General features: G+C 30.9%; 1 protein-coding gene across 1 annotated transcript; it reads left to right on the top strand.

The window, feature by feature from the left end:
• The first annotated feature begins 12,841 nt into the window (after positions 1 to 12,841).
• On the top strand, positions 12,842 to 13,827 carry LOC129962327 (uncharacterized). The gene is made up of 2 exons (XM_056076073.1): positions 12,842 to 13,751; positions 13,820 to 13,827. The coding sequence occupies exons 1-2, from the start codon at positions 12,842 to 12,844 to the stop codon at positions 13,825 to 13,827; spliced, it is 918 nt and encodes a 305-aa protein (XP_055932048.1).
• The last annotated feature ends 333 nt before the right edge of the window (positions 13,828 to 14,160 follow it).

Here is a 14,160-nt window from a genome sequence, read left to right as displayed (position 1 = left end):
AATTTAAAAATATATCATGTCTCTCCAACGTCTTCGAACCTGCATTCTGCTTCAAACAAAAATATGTTTCATATTATTTTGCCGAGAGGATTCAATAAACCTTACATATTATTTAGTCGAAAAGGATAGTTCCCTGTGAAAAAGTTTTAAAAGAACTAAATTCCTGGAATGAGAGGCAAGTTGATATTACGGTACGGCTCCTTGATTCGCCGTTAATCTGAAGATGGTTCCGTGTTGGCTCTTGCCGGGTTACCTCCCGTGGCATAGCGTCTTCAGATCCGACCACGTCACTAAAATTCTACTTCTCCTTTTGTTACTGCATCACTATTTCTGCTCGTAACCTGCTCATCTGCTATTCCTGTTCTGCTGTTCAATATCCTTGTCTTTTTGTGCTCCTTTTCATCATAGAGAAGTTCCAGTTAATCAGTGCTTAAAATTTCCTCTTGTTTTTGTGCTGCTTATTTTCAAGAAGTTCCAACCTGTGCCATGATTCATCTAAAAGTTATTAGTGTTAAAAAAAGCCTCCATCAAATAACTCAACGGATGAAATTCAAAATTTATATTCTGTACTTTTGATTTGACTTTATATTGCATTTTTCTGCTATAAAATAATTGCAAACAAACTTTTTATATTAAAATTCACAATATCATGATTTTTAGTTAAAAGTATTGAGTTTTTTTTTTTTTTTTTTTTTCAAAAATTCAAATCTGTTTTTTAAAAATTATGCATGCAGATCTTGTGAACGAAAAAAGTAATATACCAAGATTCTTATATACTTAATAATTAATAGCACATGATAATTAGACTATGGTAGTAAATACCTCAGAGGAAATTATTACACCCCTGACTGTTATTAAGCTGCTCTCTATTATCATTGTGTCCAAATACTTGTTTTTACAAAATACAAATGCTTTTTTTTCTTCAATTACACAACTATTTCTTATATTACATATTTTTTTCCGCCAAATATTATAAGAGTATTTTGAGTCGTGAGTTTGTTACATTCATTCACAAGTGTTTTGTTTCAAATCTTTGAATTTTGCATTTATTACTTTTGGTTCCAAGTATTTCATTTGATATTTTTGAACTTTACAATTATTATTATCATTTCCAAATGATTTATTTGAAATACCTGTATTATTTTCATATCCAAGATTTTCATTAGATATTTTTGAATCTTATATTTATGTTTTTAGTTCCACGTGTTTAGTATGAAATATTTCAATTCCGCAAGTATCATTTTCATATCCAAGTTTTTATCTGAAGTTTTGAATCTTGTGTTTTTATTTAGAGCTAAAATACTTTATTTAGAATCATAACTATTCTGATATTTCATTTGGTTAAAATCATAACAATATTGATATTATATTCAATAATTTAATACGTTATTTCTAATTTAAATATCTTGTTGAGCCAGATTTCCTAACATTTAAGAATAATATAACCTTAACTATCATGACCAAATTAAATTCTATAGTTCAGGTTTTGCAGAAAAATGGTCAAAATAACTTTGTGCCCGATATCAGTTAAAATTTTAATATTTTGTTATTACTGTTGATTATTAAGATTTTTATTTAATATTTTCAAAAAACTAAGTCTTTTAATGCTTCTGATATAAATTGATGAATGGGATTTCTAATTAATGATTGTATAATGGGAAGGTGAGGGAAACTGAGATGTCACTTTCAATATACTTTTAAATTAAACTTACTCAGACACCACTGTAAGGTATGGCTGTGTGTCGAGTTCCCCGACATACTTCCAGTCTTGTGGTGGGGGAAAACTTGTAATGCTATTTTAAACTCTTAATTTAAACCAAATTAATTTCCAAAGCTTTATCTTAATTTAGCCCAAAGTAAGAAATTCTCATATTTCGTGATCAAATTCCCCTTTCGGTTTAATTAATGCCTTTGTAAAAATAATGCGCCATCAGTACTACGTATTAATTGAAAATGATATATTCGGTACCCTTGAAAAGGTGTCAATATATATATATATATATATATATATAAACACGGTAAATGTGAACCAAATTATGTATATAAATATAAGAATCGCTAAATCATTACTTCGTTTCGAAGAAATACAGTGTCCATAAAGGAACTTTTTGTTATAATAGTATAAAAGCTGTATGCGAAATACTTGTTCTTCTATTTAAAATTTGGTACATAATTTTAGCCAATACATCTTCAGAAATTCATTTCCGCAACAGAGCGTCTCCTAATTCCTAAATTATATTTATTTACTGCCCTTTAGTTTCATTGCATGTCTATTTTCCAGATGTATTGGTAATGAAGATATCCCTCTATTATGGCAAAAACCAATGGCTGTTAAAAGATACTCGCCATATTTTCAATGACTGGATACAGTCATCAGTTAAGTTCGAAAAGTTCAATCATCGAGAGCACTAATGCCCATTCTTTCACCTCAAACGTAAACGTAGCATGCCTTGAAATTGATGCAAGAATTCAAAGCACTGTTCTTCTCTTAGGTACGAGCTGTGGCACGAATATCCTTCAATATACTTACCGTTTCTACTTTAAATCATTTAGGCAGTATTTTAAGTCTCTTTTATGACTCTTGATGATTGCAAGTTAATGAAGATGGAACTAATGCATTTATGTTTATAGACAGAAAACTTCTATTTCTCTCTCTAAGAGGCAAGATTTCTCTTCCAAAAATCAGATAAGTTTTACTCTAATTCAAAAGTGTTATTTAAAGAGCTCATTTTATATTTGTAAAATTATGAATATTTTAAATTTCTCTCTTTTGAATATTAATTGTGTCTGCTTCATCGTGTCTGAAAGACAACAGGTAAATTATTTAAATTCAAATTTGATATTTCCTAAAGCCACTAAATCTTCAAACCAATAATTGCAAATAGTTAAAAAGTTAACATTTACTTTTCTGATGGTTGAATAAATAAAATGATAATAATGATTTATTCTTTATATTAAGTAGTTATAGAAGAAAAGTCAACTTTCTCTATTCATTTTCTGCACCACAATAAAAAGTTAACATTTACTTTTCTGATGGTTGAATAAATAAAAGGATAATAATGATTTATTCTTTATATTAAGTAGTTATAGAAGAAAAGTCAACTTCCTCTATTCATTTTCTGCACCGCAAAGAACTGAGAAAACTTATTAATTCATGTTTCACAATTGATTAAGTGTAGATTATTGCACGGGATTATTTAATCAAGACTATAGCAGGAGAAAAATATTTAGTTTGATACAAAACAATTTAAATTACACTCATATTGATTGTTTCCGAATATTTCCTCTCTTGATTAACTAAGTAATTCCTTTTCCACAGTTAATTAAATGGAGATTATTGCACGGGATTATTTTATCAATTATATCTCTAGATGAGTAAGAATCTTTGAGATATCTTGCTTTTTTATTAAAATAATAAAAAAAAAATAAAGTTAGATAATGAAGAATGGGAACAAACTGAAGATAATGACTGAACTATATTGGATATATTTTTTTTTACTAGTAGATAACTTCGGCAAAAATATCGGATCAATTGCGAATACATCCCCTGCGACTATATTTTAAGTGTCTATAATGTATAATTTAATCAGAAGTTTAACTTATTTTATAGGAAGGCAGGGACATTCATGAAGCTTTTAAATTCGTTGGCAACGCAATGTAATAAAAGTAAAAAAGTTTACTAATACCATAAAAAACTCAAAAAACCATGCTGAACATAAGAAAAATTTCAAAGAAGTACAATAGCAAGTCTTACCCAATGGCAAAAAGTCCTTTATTTTTTCTAACTATTAATAGTACTTTCAAGATCTAACAAATGACAAAAAGACGAAGAAAACAACTGTGCTCTCTCTAATCTTTCTACCTTCTACTACATTTTCTTAGGAACTGATTAATGCACTGCACTTCCATGCACCGATTAGGAAGTGAAAGGTATTGAACAGTAAAAAAGGCCATCCTCCGTCTCGGCAGTTCTCTAAAAGGCTCATTACGCATTTCCTTGTTTCTTTTTTGCAGACTCTTTCATTTCTGCAATTTCAGAGGTTGGAAACTCCCCTGGAAAGATTTTGGTAAAAAATCAAGAACAAAGAACTGGTAAACAATAGCGAAGATGTGATTTTCATTGCTATAAAATGAGAGTAGAAAGGGAGGAGTGTTGAAAAATGCAATATTGAAATAGAAATAAGTTTTATTTTCTAAATTAATTTAACAAAATAAATTAAAATAAATAATTCACAGATTAATTAACAGCTGAAAAATGATTGTTTCCTGTAAATTAGTTTCCGTTTTTTCCCATTAAGTGACAAAATGTTTTGCTAGAAATTTTTGTTATATTAGGGTGTCCCTTAATTTTCTTTCCTATTTTTAATATGAAATGAATACACAATATTTATTGTTTAAGATATTATTTATTTTATTACATAAGAAACCTTTTGCTCTATTACCTTCTTCCATCTCTCAGGAAGCCTCATTATTCCTTCTTTCCAAAATTGTTGTGTTTTGGACAAGAAATAATCCTCGAGATGCGTTTTTTTTCGCTGATGGATTTAAAGCGCTTATCGCGACGATAATTCTTTAAGGACAGAAATAAATAATAATTATATGGAGTAAGATCTGGAGAGTAACCAGGATGCGGCAAAACATACCAATGAAATTGTAAGAGTTTCTCTCTTACGACTAATGCAATATGTGGTCTCGCGTTGTTATGATGAAAAACAACGCCTCTTCAATTCATTAATTCTGGTCGGGGGGTTTTTTCTCATTTTTTTTCTGTGGTAACTTTTATTTGATGCAGTTGATGAGAGTATTTCTCAATTTATTGTTTCACCTTGAGGAAGGAGCACGTAGAAAATTATGCCTTTCCAATCCTACCAAATGGACAAAATAACTTTTTTGGGTTGTAGTCCCGTCTTTGTGGCAGTTGAAGACAGTTGCAGCAACCCCGTACGCGGTACAAATCTCGTGGACAGTATTCTTTGTACTGTCGCTTCTCTTTAAATAATGAAGCATAACAAGCATAAATGTCGCCTTTCGCTACCCATTTATAATGCTGTGGACGTAAATCTTAAAAGAGACTGTGGCTCAAACGAAACATATTGTACAAGAGCTCTGAAGACTGAAACCGATGACTTAGATGCTGCATGTTTGCACTAACAGAGTCAGATAAAGCCATTCACAGTACGATGAGAAAGAAACTTTTGGGACACCTTAATATTTAATTTCAATTAAATATTTTTGATATAAATTCATGTAAATATTTTTTTTTTCAAATATTCAAATAATTTTGGAGAATGTCTGGGATGGGTTATTTTAATTTTAATACACATTTTCGGTTTATTTATATGCATAAACTTTTGTAATGGAAACTGGACCCAAGAAATCATGCGCAATTAAAAATCTAAATGCTCGATCCATTTCTGTATCTATGGTCAACAATGCAATTTATTGTTGAAAATTAAGCAACAATATTTTTAAACAATTTCCAAAATTCAGGAAAAAATTCGGAATTGTCTTAAGTTTTTATTTGTTTAAAATAATAAATAACACAAATATTCCGATTTGGAATATATTGTTACGAATTTCCTGCGATGTGCTTAGAGTAAATTCAATAAGCAGAATCCTTTTAAATAAAAATAAAAAAAAGCTATTTATTTAACCAAGACTACAAGAATAACACTGCGCATTCAATAGCTCAGTCACCAGCCTACAGCTTGCTTGCTGTCTAAGGCTCCAATACCACTCCTACGGCCGTATTCACCAAACCGGATGCTAAACATCGGATCGTTCAACCCATGATCAACGACAAATCATCAACCAATGATCATTGGTATTCACGAACGTTAATTTTACGACTAAGCATCAAGGTTACGACAAGCAGCTTTTTCTGCCTTTTTCAACCGGAAATGGATCTTCATTGGTCTATATATATCACATGATTATCAGCTGATGGATGGCGCTGTTTCGTGTTTTTGTTGTTATTTTGTTTCTTTCCCAGATGTGTACAAGGAATGTGGTAAGATCAAACGAGAAAACAAAGGTGATATTGCTTAGTGACAATCTCACCGATTTGCTTACATGATATTATAGCTTTTCGTAGGATTGTTTCTCTGACTATACATTATTAACCAAGTATATTTTAAATTTCCACTGTATTATTATGTAATAAAACATTTGAGCATTTGCTCTCTTTTGAATTGAGAATATGCATATTAGCTGTGCTTTGAATAGTTTTCCAATGAATTAAACTTTTACAAAAGGTCTATCTGAATTAAATTTTTGAAAAAAATGCATATTAACCTTAAATTAGTTAATTTACTTATGGAAATATTTAAACATTTTTTATATAATTATAGAGTATATACATAAACAATAGAAATAACAAACTGCTGCAAACTGATTTCGCAAGTGAGGAGTTCATTGAAGTTTCTTCTAAACAATGAATTTAACAAAAATTTTAGTATCCTGTATTTTTAATATAATAAAAGAGGAGGAAATGTAGTGTATAAAATCTTGCTTACAAGTATTATGACTTTCATATTAGTAAATAATTTTCATTTACACAAAATATTTCAATTGTAATGAAAAGCAATGAATTCTCTGGCAATCCCATATAATTGTTTGCATGAAGTTTATAGCATATATTACAAACTTCTCTTTAAGATTGTTATTAGACTTTCAGCATTTATTTTTAAACAAATAGGTTTTAAACTTCCACAATATATTATATTTTAAAAAAATACTAAGATTGTTTTTGGTGTCAATATTTAAATATGTATTAGCTGTCTACATATTCAGTAGTTTTTGAGATAATTTTTTTCCCTCAAAGCTGAATAAAAGTAAAAGATACTTATTCTGTGGTATGTTTTTATTTCTATCGAAAAGCAAATATGGAAAAATTTTCTTTTATTAACTATCAGAATATTAAATTTTTACATATATTTTGTTAAAAAAGATATAAATTTATAGTTATAAATGTCAGAATATATACATATAAGAAGAATATATACATTCAGAATATATGCTGCAAATCAGAAGATTCAAATTATAAACAAAAGTCAGTGAAAATTGTATATGAATATTGAAGACCAACAGCTATTTCACCAAAATAAATAATCATGCAATAAATTTGTATAGTATATAGTTATTGTGGAAGTGAAGAAGCTCATTTATACCTCATATCTAAAACTTTTTGTAAACAATGAATTTAACAACTCTTTAAATTTGAATGGGCTAATTGTTAGCTTGACAACATGTACTTGACATTACAAATCAGTATAAAAATAATGTAAATATTGATGAAAACCATACTTATTTTTGAATTGATATCCCTGAATGAAATAAATGATTAATTTGCACATCATAAGCATTCACTTTTGTTCAAATAAATTGAGTGGCAAAACATCTACAATTAACAATACATTTTTTAACACTTTCTGCTTGATGATTCAAACTTAATCAAAAAGCAACACAGGTTAACTTGATTAGCCTGTCATAAACTAGTAATGATATTTTAATTCTTTCAAGTAAATGTGAAATTCCATTTGTTTCAACAAGTTTTTGCCTTTTTCTTTTCTTTTTTTTTATTCCCAGGATTTTGTACCAAAAAAGTTATTAATTTTTTGATATTTTAACATTTAGTTTCTACTCATACTTGAATAATATCTGTCACTTTATTATATTAATTTCCAATGATGTTTTTAATTATTCATATCTTCATGACAATCATTACTTCCTGAAATCATAAACCTATGAGCACAACATCTAACTAAATACTGTTAAGTCAGCATAATTTCCTTTGTTTAATTGTCAAATTTTTCAACTCAGGATCTTGTGTATTTAAACAAGGAATCTCTTTCTATATTTAAATTTGATGAAAGATGATCCAAATTGAAATGTTTCAAAAAAGTAAAAGAATTTTTCACAAAATTTTTTTTCTTGAAATCATTTTAAATATTATTCTAATAGGTTACATTAAACTGTCAGTTAAGTTAAGTTGAATTTTTAAAATAAAAACCTCTTTTTTAAAATTTTATATTTGCATCATAATTTGTAGAAATTTGAATTAACTCGGATAAGTTATTATCTATACTTGTTTTTCAAATTCCAAAATTTTCAAATCCCAATTAATCTATTTTCTTTGTTTTTCACACACTTCTCAGAATGTCTTAAAATATGCAAAATTAAAAAAGGACTTCTGTATACAAAAATCTATTTTATTCAAATTTGACTCAAAAAGTAACATATATGAATTACAAAAGAAAATACTGACAGAGAAGTTACAGCTTCTACAAGCATTAAAACAAAGTTCCATTAAAGGTTCTTTAAAATATAACATTCATGCTGATTATTAATTCAAAATTCTTCTACAAGAATTACAAGAAAGTGTCAATAGAGGTGCAACATTAATGCTGATTCTTAATACAAAATTCTTCTATATGTGTCTTTTTATTTCTCTAATACATATACATATTGTAATAAGATAATGAGCACATAAAACCACTAAAAAATAACTACACTGATATGAGCCATACATGCATGTCATTTTCTATAAATCATAAAAAGAACAACATCAAATTAAAAATACATTTGATTTTCAAAGATGGGAATAAGGAATTATTTAGTCATTTCTATACAGATAAATTCAAAAAATAATCAGGTAGAGAATACATTAGAAATAATGTTAAAATTTGTTATGTAATGAGAAGGAAAACATTAATAAAAATTGGGAATCATTTTCAGCAGATAACAAAGGTCAAAATTTGATTTCTTTAAAAAATGTTAATTTTATACACATTGTTGAAGATTAAAGCTGAAGTAAACTGATATTGTAAAAGAGATTAGCTATATTGAGTGACTAAGCACATTATTATATCACACAATTTATAAGTAACAAAAGTAATTTCTTTAAATTTCTAATTATTAATCATAATAAAAACTGCAATAATTCTTTTTCTATAAAATAAATAATAACATAAAAAATCAATTTACTAAAAAAAAAAAAAAAACTTATATACCCATGTGAAAACAGTGTACAATCATGGAAATGAGTCATACAGGAAAGTTTCAAAAATACAAAAAGCAATCCTGTATAATCATCACCAGACAGATGAAAAAGATTTTTTTGTTTGTTGTTTTTCTTTCTTTCTTTTCTTTTTTTTTTTTTTTTTTTTTTTTCAGGAGGAAAAGGCTGACTCCTTATTTCTTCCATATCTTTGCAAGTCTTTAATCTGAGAAATGTGAAATAAGAATTAATTATAATATTATAAATAACTAATGAAAAAAATTGCTAATTTAACAATAATACTTACATGACATACTTAAAAATTGATAGTATAAACACAAATATTATAATTTATTTGATTATAATATTAAATATTTTAAATATTATAAGATTTGATATAAGTCAAAAATTCCATTTTTTGTAACTAAATTTAGAATTCATTTATACAGTACTTTTTAAAACTTTTATATATATATATATAAAAAAAAAGACATAAGATATTCTATTCTCAATCACTAGAAATGTGCATTCTAAAATATTTGTAAGTGATTTCAGATAACTTTGGAAAATATTCTACAGAAAGAATATTTTTTTCCCTAATCTTAAAATATTATTTGTTTAACGAAAACATATTTATTATTTAGGTGGTTGTTTCTCAAAAACCCTTCTTGCTTTATTCATACAAAAATCTGCCATAATCTTTGATATACAGTGGTATAATGGTAGGGGTAAAAGAATAAGATTTTTCAATATGGAATAAAGCATAATTAAATTGTTAAATTTATATTGCAAATAATCTTTAATACTTGAATTCTTTATTATATTTTTACAGATTTACAAAATTGAAAAATAAAAGGAGCAAGGTTAAAATTGATTAACATGTACACTGTCTATGTAAAGAATGGGAAAATTTTCTTATAGCATAACAAATGCAAAAACTGTTACAGATGAATTCTAGTTATAAAAGTAATATTAAAAGTTAACTAAAAATGATTTGAAAAAATATTACATACATACATTATCAATTTTTAATAACTTATATCGCCATAATAACATAATTAAAAAAACTATAAGACTACACAAATGATATGAATATGTATAGATATGAAATAACTTATTTTATTAGCAAGTCATTAGATTAACCAAATAGAAAATATGCAATAAAATGTTTTTAATGGAAGCATTTTAAGGAACAAAAAACTGTAAAACAGTATTGACAAAAAACAGTATAATCGTACTAAACTTGATGAGTTTTCTAAAAGGTATTAATAAGTTTAGAAAATTCTCTTAATTATAATTCCTTTGCTTCAAAAATTTGAATGTTTACGGAATTATACAAATGACAGATTCTAATTTTAATTCCAGAAAATAATAATCAAAAATCAACTCGGATATAATAACAATAAAAAGGGATTCCCATATGAACGATGTAAAAGGGATAAATGTAAACATACCTCAAGTCGCTCAGATTCATTATTTGGTAGGTAAATGAATCTTGGCCTCATTTCAGCTATACATCTAGATACTTCATTTATAGCCCGGCAACATGATGACTGGCTAGTTTGATTGAAATCACTAATTATTTGTTGATGACTTCCTGAAGCAAAAAAACGTAAGGCAATACACAATTTCTCTTCAGTAGTTACAGCACTGTTTCGTAAGATATTGGTGCTTAATTTCTCCTTCTCAAAGATAAAATGCATTGGAAACAAAATCACATTCATCTAACAAATCCACATCAGAAACTCTGTCAGTGTAAATTATTCACCTCCAATCTGATATCAACTGCAATAATTCCAATGTATCTAAATCCTCCATGTTTGTTTGAAAACTAATATAACAGTTGTCCTTCTTGAGAACTGCGCATGCGGAAAACACTTGATCAAATTTGATCATCGGAAGTCCGTGAATCAAAAAATGGGGCAAAACAGGGGGAAATCGTCAACCGATTTGGTGTGGTGAATACCGATTTGACTGCTGATCAGCGTTTAATCATCAGCTGATGTTTAACAACGGTTGGTGAATACGGCCGCTAATCTTTCGTGCTTGTTTTTATATGCTCTCTGCCGGAAGTGACGTCACTAACAGGAAGTTATGTCATATTAGAAAAATCCAGAACCTTGGAGAGAATTCAAGAAATCAGGATCCCTCTAGAAAATTCTCTCTGTCGCCAAGGTTTCCAACTTCCGTCGCCAAACTTGGCGAAATGTCGCCAAATTTGGCGACAAAAATTAGTTGCCTAAAACATCGCCAATGAGCCAATATCTCGCCAATTTGGCGACTTGCTATTGAAATACAATGGGATACATATAACATTCATTATCATAAGACAAATTACACCAATTTACAGAATTCGTAACATTGCCCCCCTCTCAAGGACTGCACGTCCCGGGCAGTACAATCCTTGAATAGGTAAAAATTATTTACAAGTATACAATGGTCGACAGTACACAGTTACATACAAGCATATAAGTGGCTCTTTCGATCAGCTAGTTTCGTCCCTAGAGTTACAAAAATAAGGGGCCAGCCGATCACAATGCACTACCCTAGGCCTTGAGTTCTTAGATTTTTGGATACGAATCACAACGTCATTTAGTCTTTTTAGGACTGTATATGGACCGTCCCAATTTGTCTGTAACTTTGGAGAAAGTCCTTTTCGTCGAATCGGGTTCCAAAACCGAACCTTGTCACCTTCGTGAAATTCATGTCCTGTAGCTCTCGTGTCGTACCTGGTCTTCATCTTTTCCGTTGCGATGTCGATCCGATTACGGGCGAACTCGTGCACACTTTCTAAACGTTCCTGTAGTTCATGGACATATTCTTCAGGAGAAGAAGGCACATCAGGAGGGCGCCCAAACAGGAAATCACAGGGCAGACGGAGTTCACGACCGAAGAGCATCTGGGAGGGAGTGAATCCAGTGGTTTCATGGACGGCACTTCGATAGGCAAGCAGGAACATAGTAAGCTTCCGATCCCAGTCTTGTTGATTCATGGAAACGTGGATAGAGAGATGGTTTAAGATCGTTCTATTAAATCTCTCAACCATGCCGTCTGACTGGGGATGTAAGGGGGTAGTTTGTGTCTTATCAATCTTAAGAAGGACACAAAGTGCCTTGAATACAGCAGAAGTGAAATTTCTGAGTTGATCAGAGTGCATCTGAAGGGGCGTCCCATAGCGAGAAATCCAGTTCTGCAGTAATACTTAGGCAACTGTTGTAGCTTCTTGATCAGCGATCGGGTAAGCCTCGGGCTACTTGGTAAAATAATCCTTGACAACTAAGATGTATTTGTAGCCATCATTTGAACGTGGGAGAGGCCCTAAGATGTCCAACGCGATTCTTTCAAATGGTGCCCCTACATTATAGCGCCGTAATTTTCCACGGCATCATGTTTTGGGTCCTTTTCGGGCCCCACATGCATCGCAGGACTTGCACCATCTTTCTACGTCATCTCTTACTTTGCTCCAGAAAAACCGCTCCCGAACCTTTTGGATGGTCTTCAATATTCCAAAATGACCTCCGGTTGGACTACTGTGTAATTGTTCCAACACTTCCGGTATTCTTGATCGTGGGAGTACTAATTGCCATTTTGATGTTTTGCCATCCTCAGATTCCCATTTTCTGTATAATACACCATTACGAATATGGAGTGAATCCCAGAGAGCCCAATAGTGTTTGCTATCCGGACGATAGCTGGAGATATCTTGCCAACTGGGTCTAGTGCTAGATGATTCAAGAAGTTCCAAGATAGGTTTTATGTCGGGATCCGTAAGTTGAGCTTCTCTGACTTCTTTATCGCTCCAACGGTCTATTTGTGTCGATACCGAATCCTTTATTTGAAGTTATGACACAACTGTTAGAAGAGTTCCGGGGGATGAAGCAGAGGTCTGGAGAGGAGACAGGCAAATTTAAAAGAAACAACGCCCGTTGCTGGAAATGTGGAGCAGAAGGCCATCTCCAAAGGCAATGCCAGGCTCGCCAAGATCAACGGCCTAGGAGCCTGTCGAGGAATAATACTCAGGAACTAGGTAGTGGTGGTCTCGCGGGGCGGAGGTTGCCAGAGAATGAAAAGCCCCATTTTGAAGTGTTACAAATTTCATCAAGCAGCGAGAATGGACTGTTTATTGAAGCGAATGTAAATGGATTTCCGTGTCGAATGGTCGTTGATACAGGGGCCAATGTCACCATTTTGCGCCAAGATTTAGCACAACAACTTGGCGTGAAAATTCTTCGGACACCGCCCTGCGTTACCCTTCAGACCGTGAAAGGGGATAAAATCCCCATTATTGGCAAGATGCATATAACAATTAAGTTTGGAAATGTGTTATATGGCCATACCGTGTTTGTAGCCGAAATCACCGACATTTTTATACTCGGTTTGGACTTCTTAACAAAACATAATTTTGTAATTGACTTTGAGAATAATGTGCTACGCTCAAATTCGGAAGATGTAGCGTTATTCCAGTTAGGAGCTGTTGAAAGAGAACCGTGTCATCGAATAACTTGTAAAAGTGATATTACTATTCCAGCTCGAATTGAGATGCTTGTAAGAGGGGCCGCTGAGAAAAGTCAAAACTTTCGACATGGTCTAACTGAATTTCCGGACTCTGAAAATTTTCCAAAAGGTGTATTGGTTGCTTCCGCACTGGTAGATCTTTCGAAGGAAACTGTACCAGTCAGAGTTGTTAATCTAACTGGTAATCCTAAAACAATCAGGAAAGGCGACGTATTAGCAACATGTGCTCCAGTCACCTGTATACAGAAACATCCCGAAATCATGTCGAAAAAGCCTTCTAAAGAACTCGAACTGAATCTGTTGAAGCCCACTGAATTGAATGAGGAACAGAAAAGTGTAGCATGGATGCTTATTGACGAATACGAGGAACTGTTTTCCTGTACATCTGGTGACCTCGGGAGAACGAAATGGGGTCAATTCACGGTCACGTGTCATGTACCAAACAAACCGCTTCTGTTCAATTTTCAATCGTTCTGCGCATGTCGTGATGTCTGTCGATAACGTTGATGAAACCATCGTTTTGTAAATATTACGCTAGCCGATCAATTATGAAAAACTTCTGATTTTTTAAAAAGAAGATATTATTTTGAATTATTTAATCCAAATTTTCGTAGTTATATAATTTTATTTTTTATATTAAAATTTTA

Source organism: Argiope bruennichi, chromosome 2 (genome assembly GCF_947563725.1).
Source record: "Argiope bruennichi chromosome 2, qqArgBrue1.1, whole genome shotgun sequence".
NCBI classification, from domain to species: Eukaryota; Metazoa; Arthropoda; class Arachnida; order Araneae; family Araneidae; genus Argiope; species Argiope bruennichi.
This window is presented reverse-complemented; position numbering and strand designations above follow the sequence as displayed.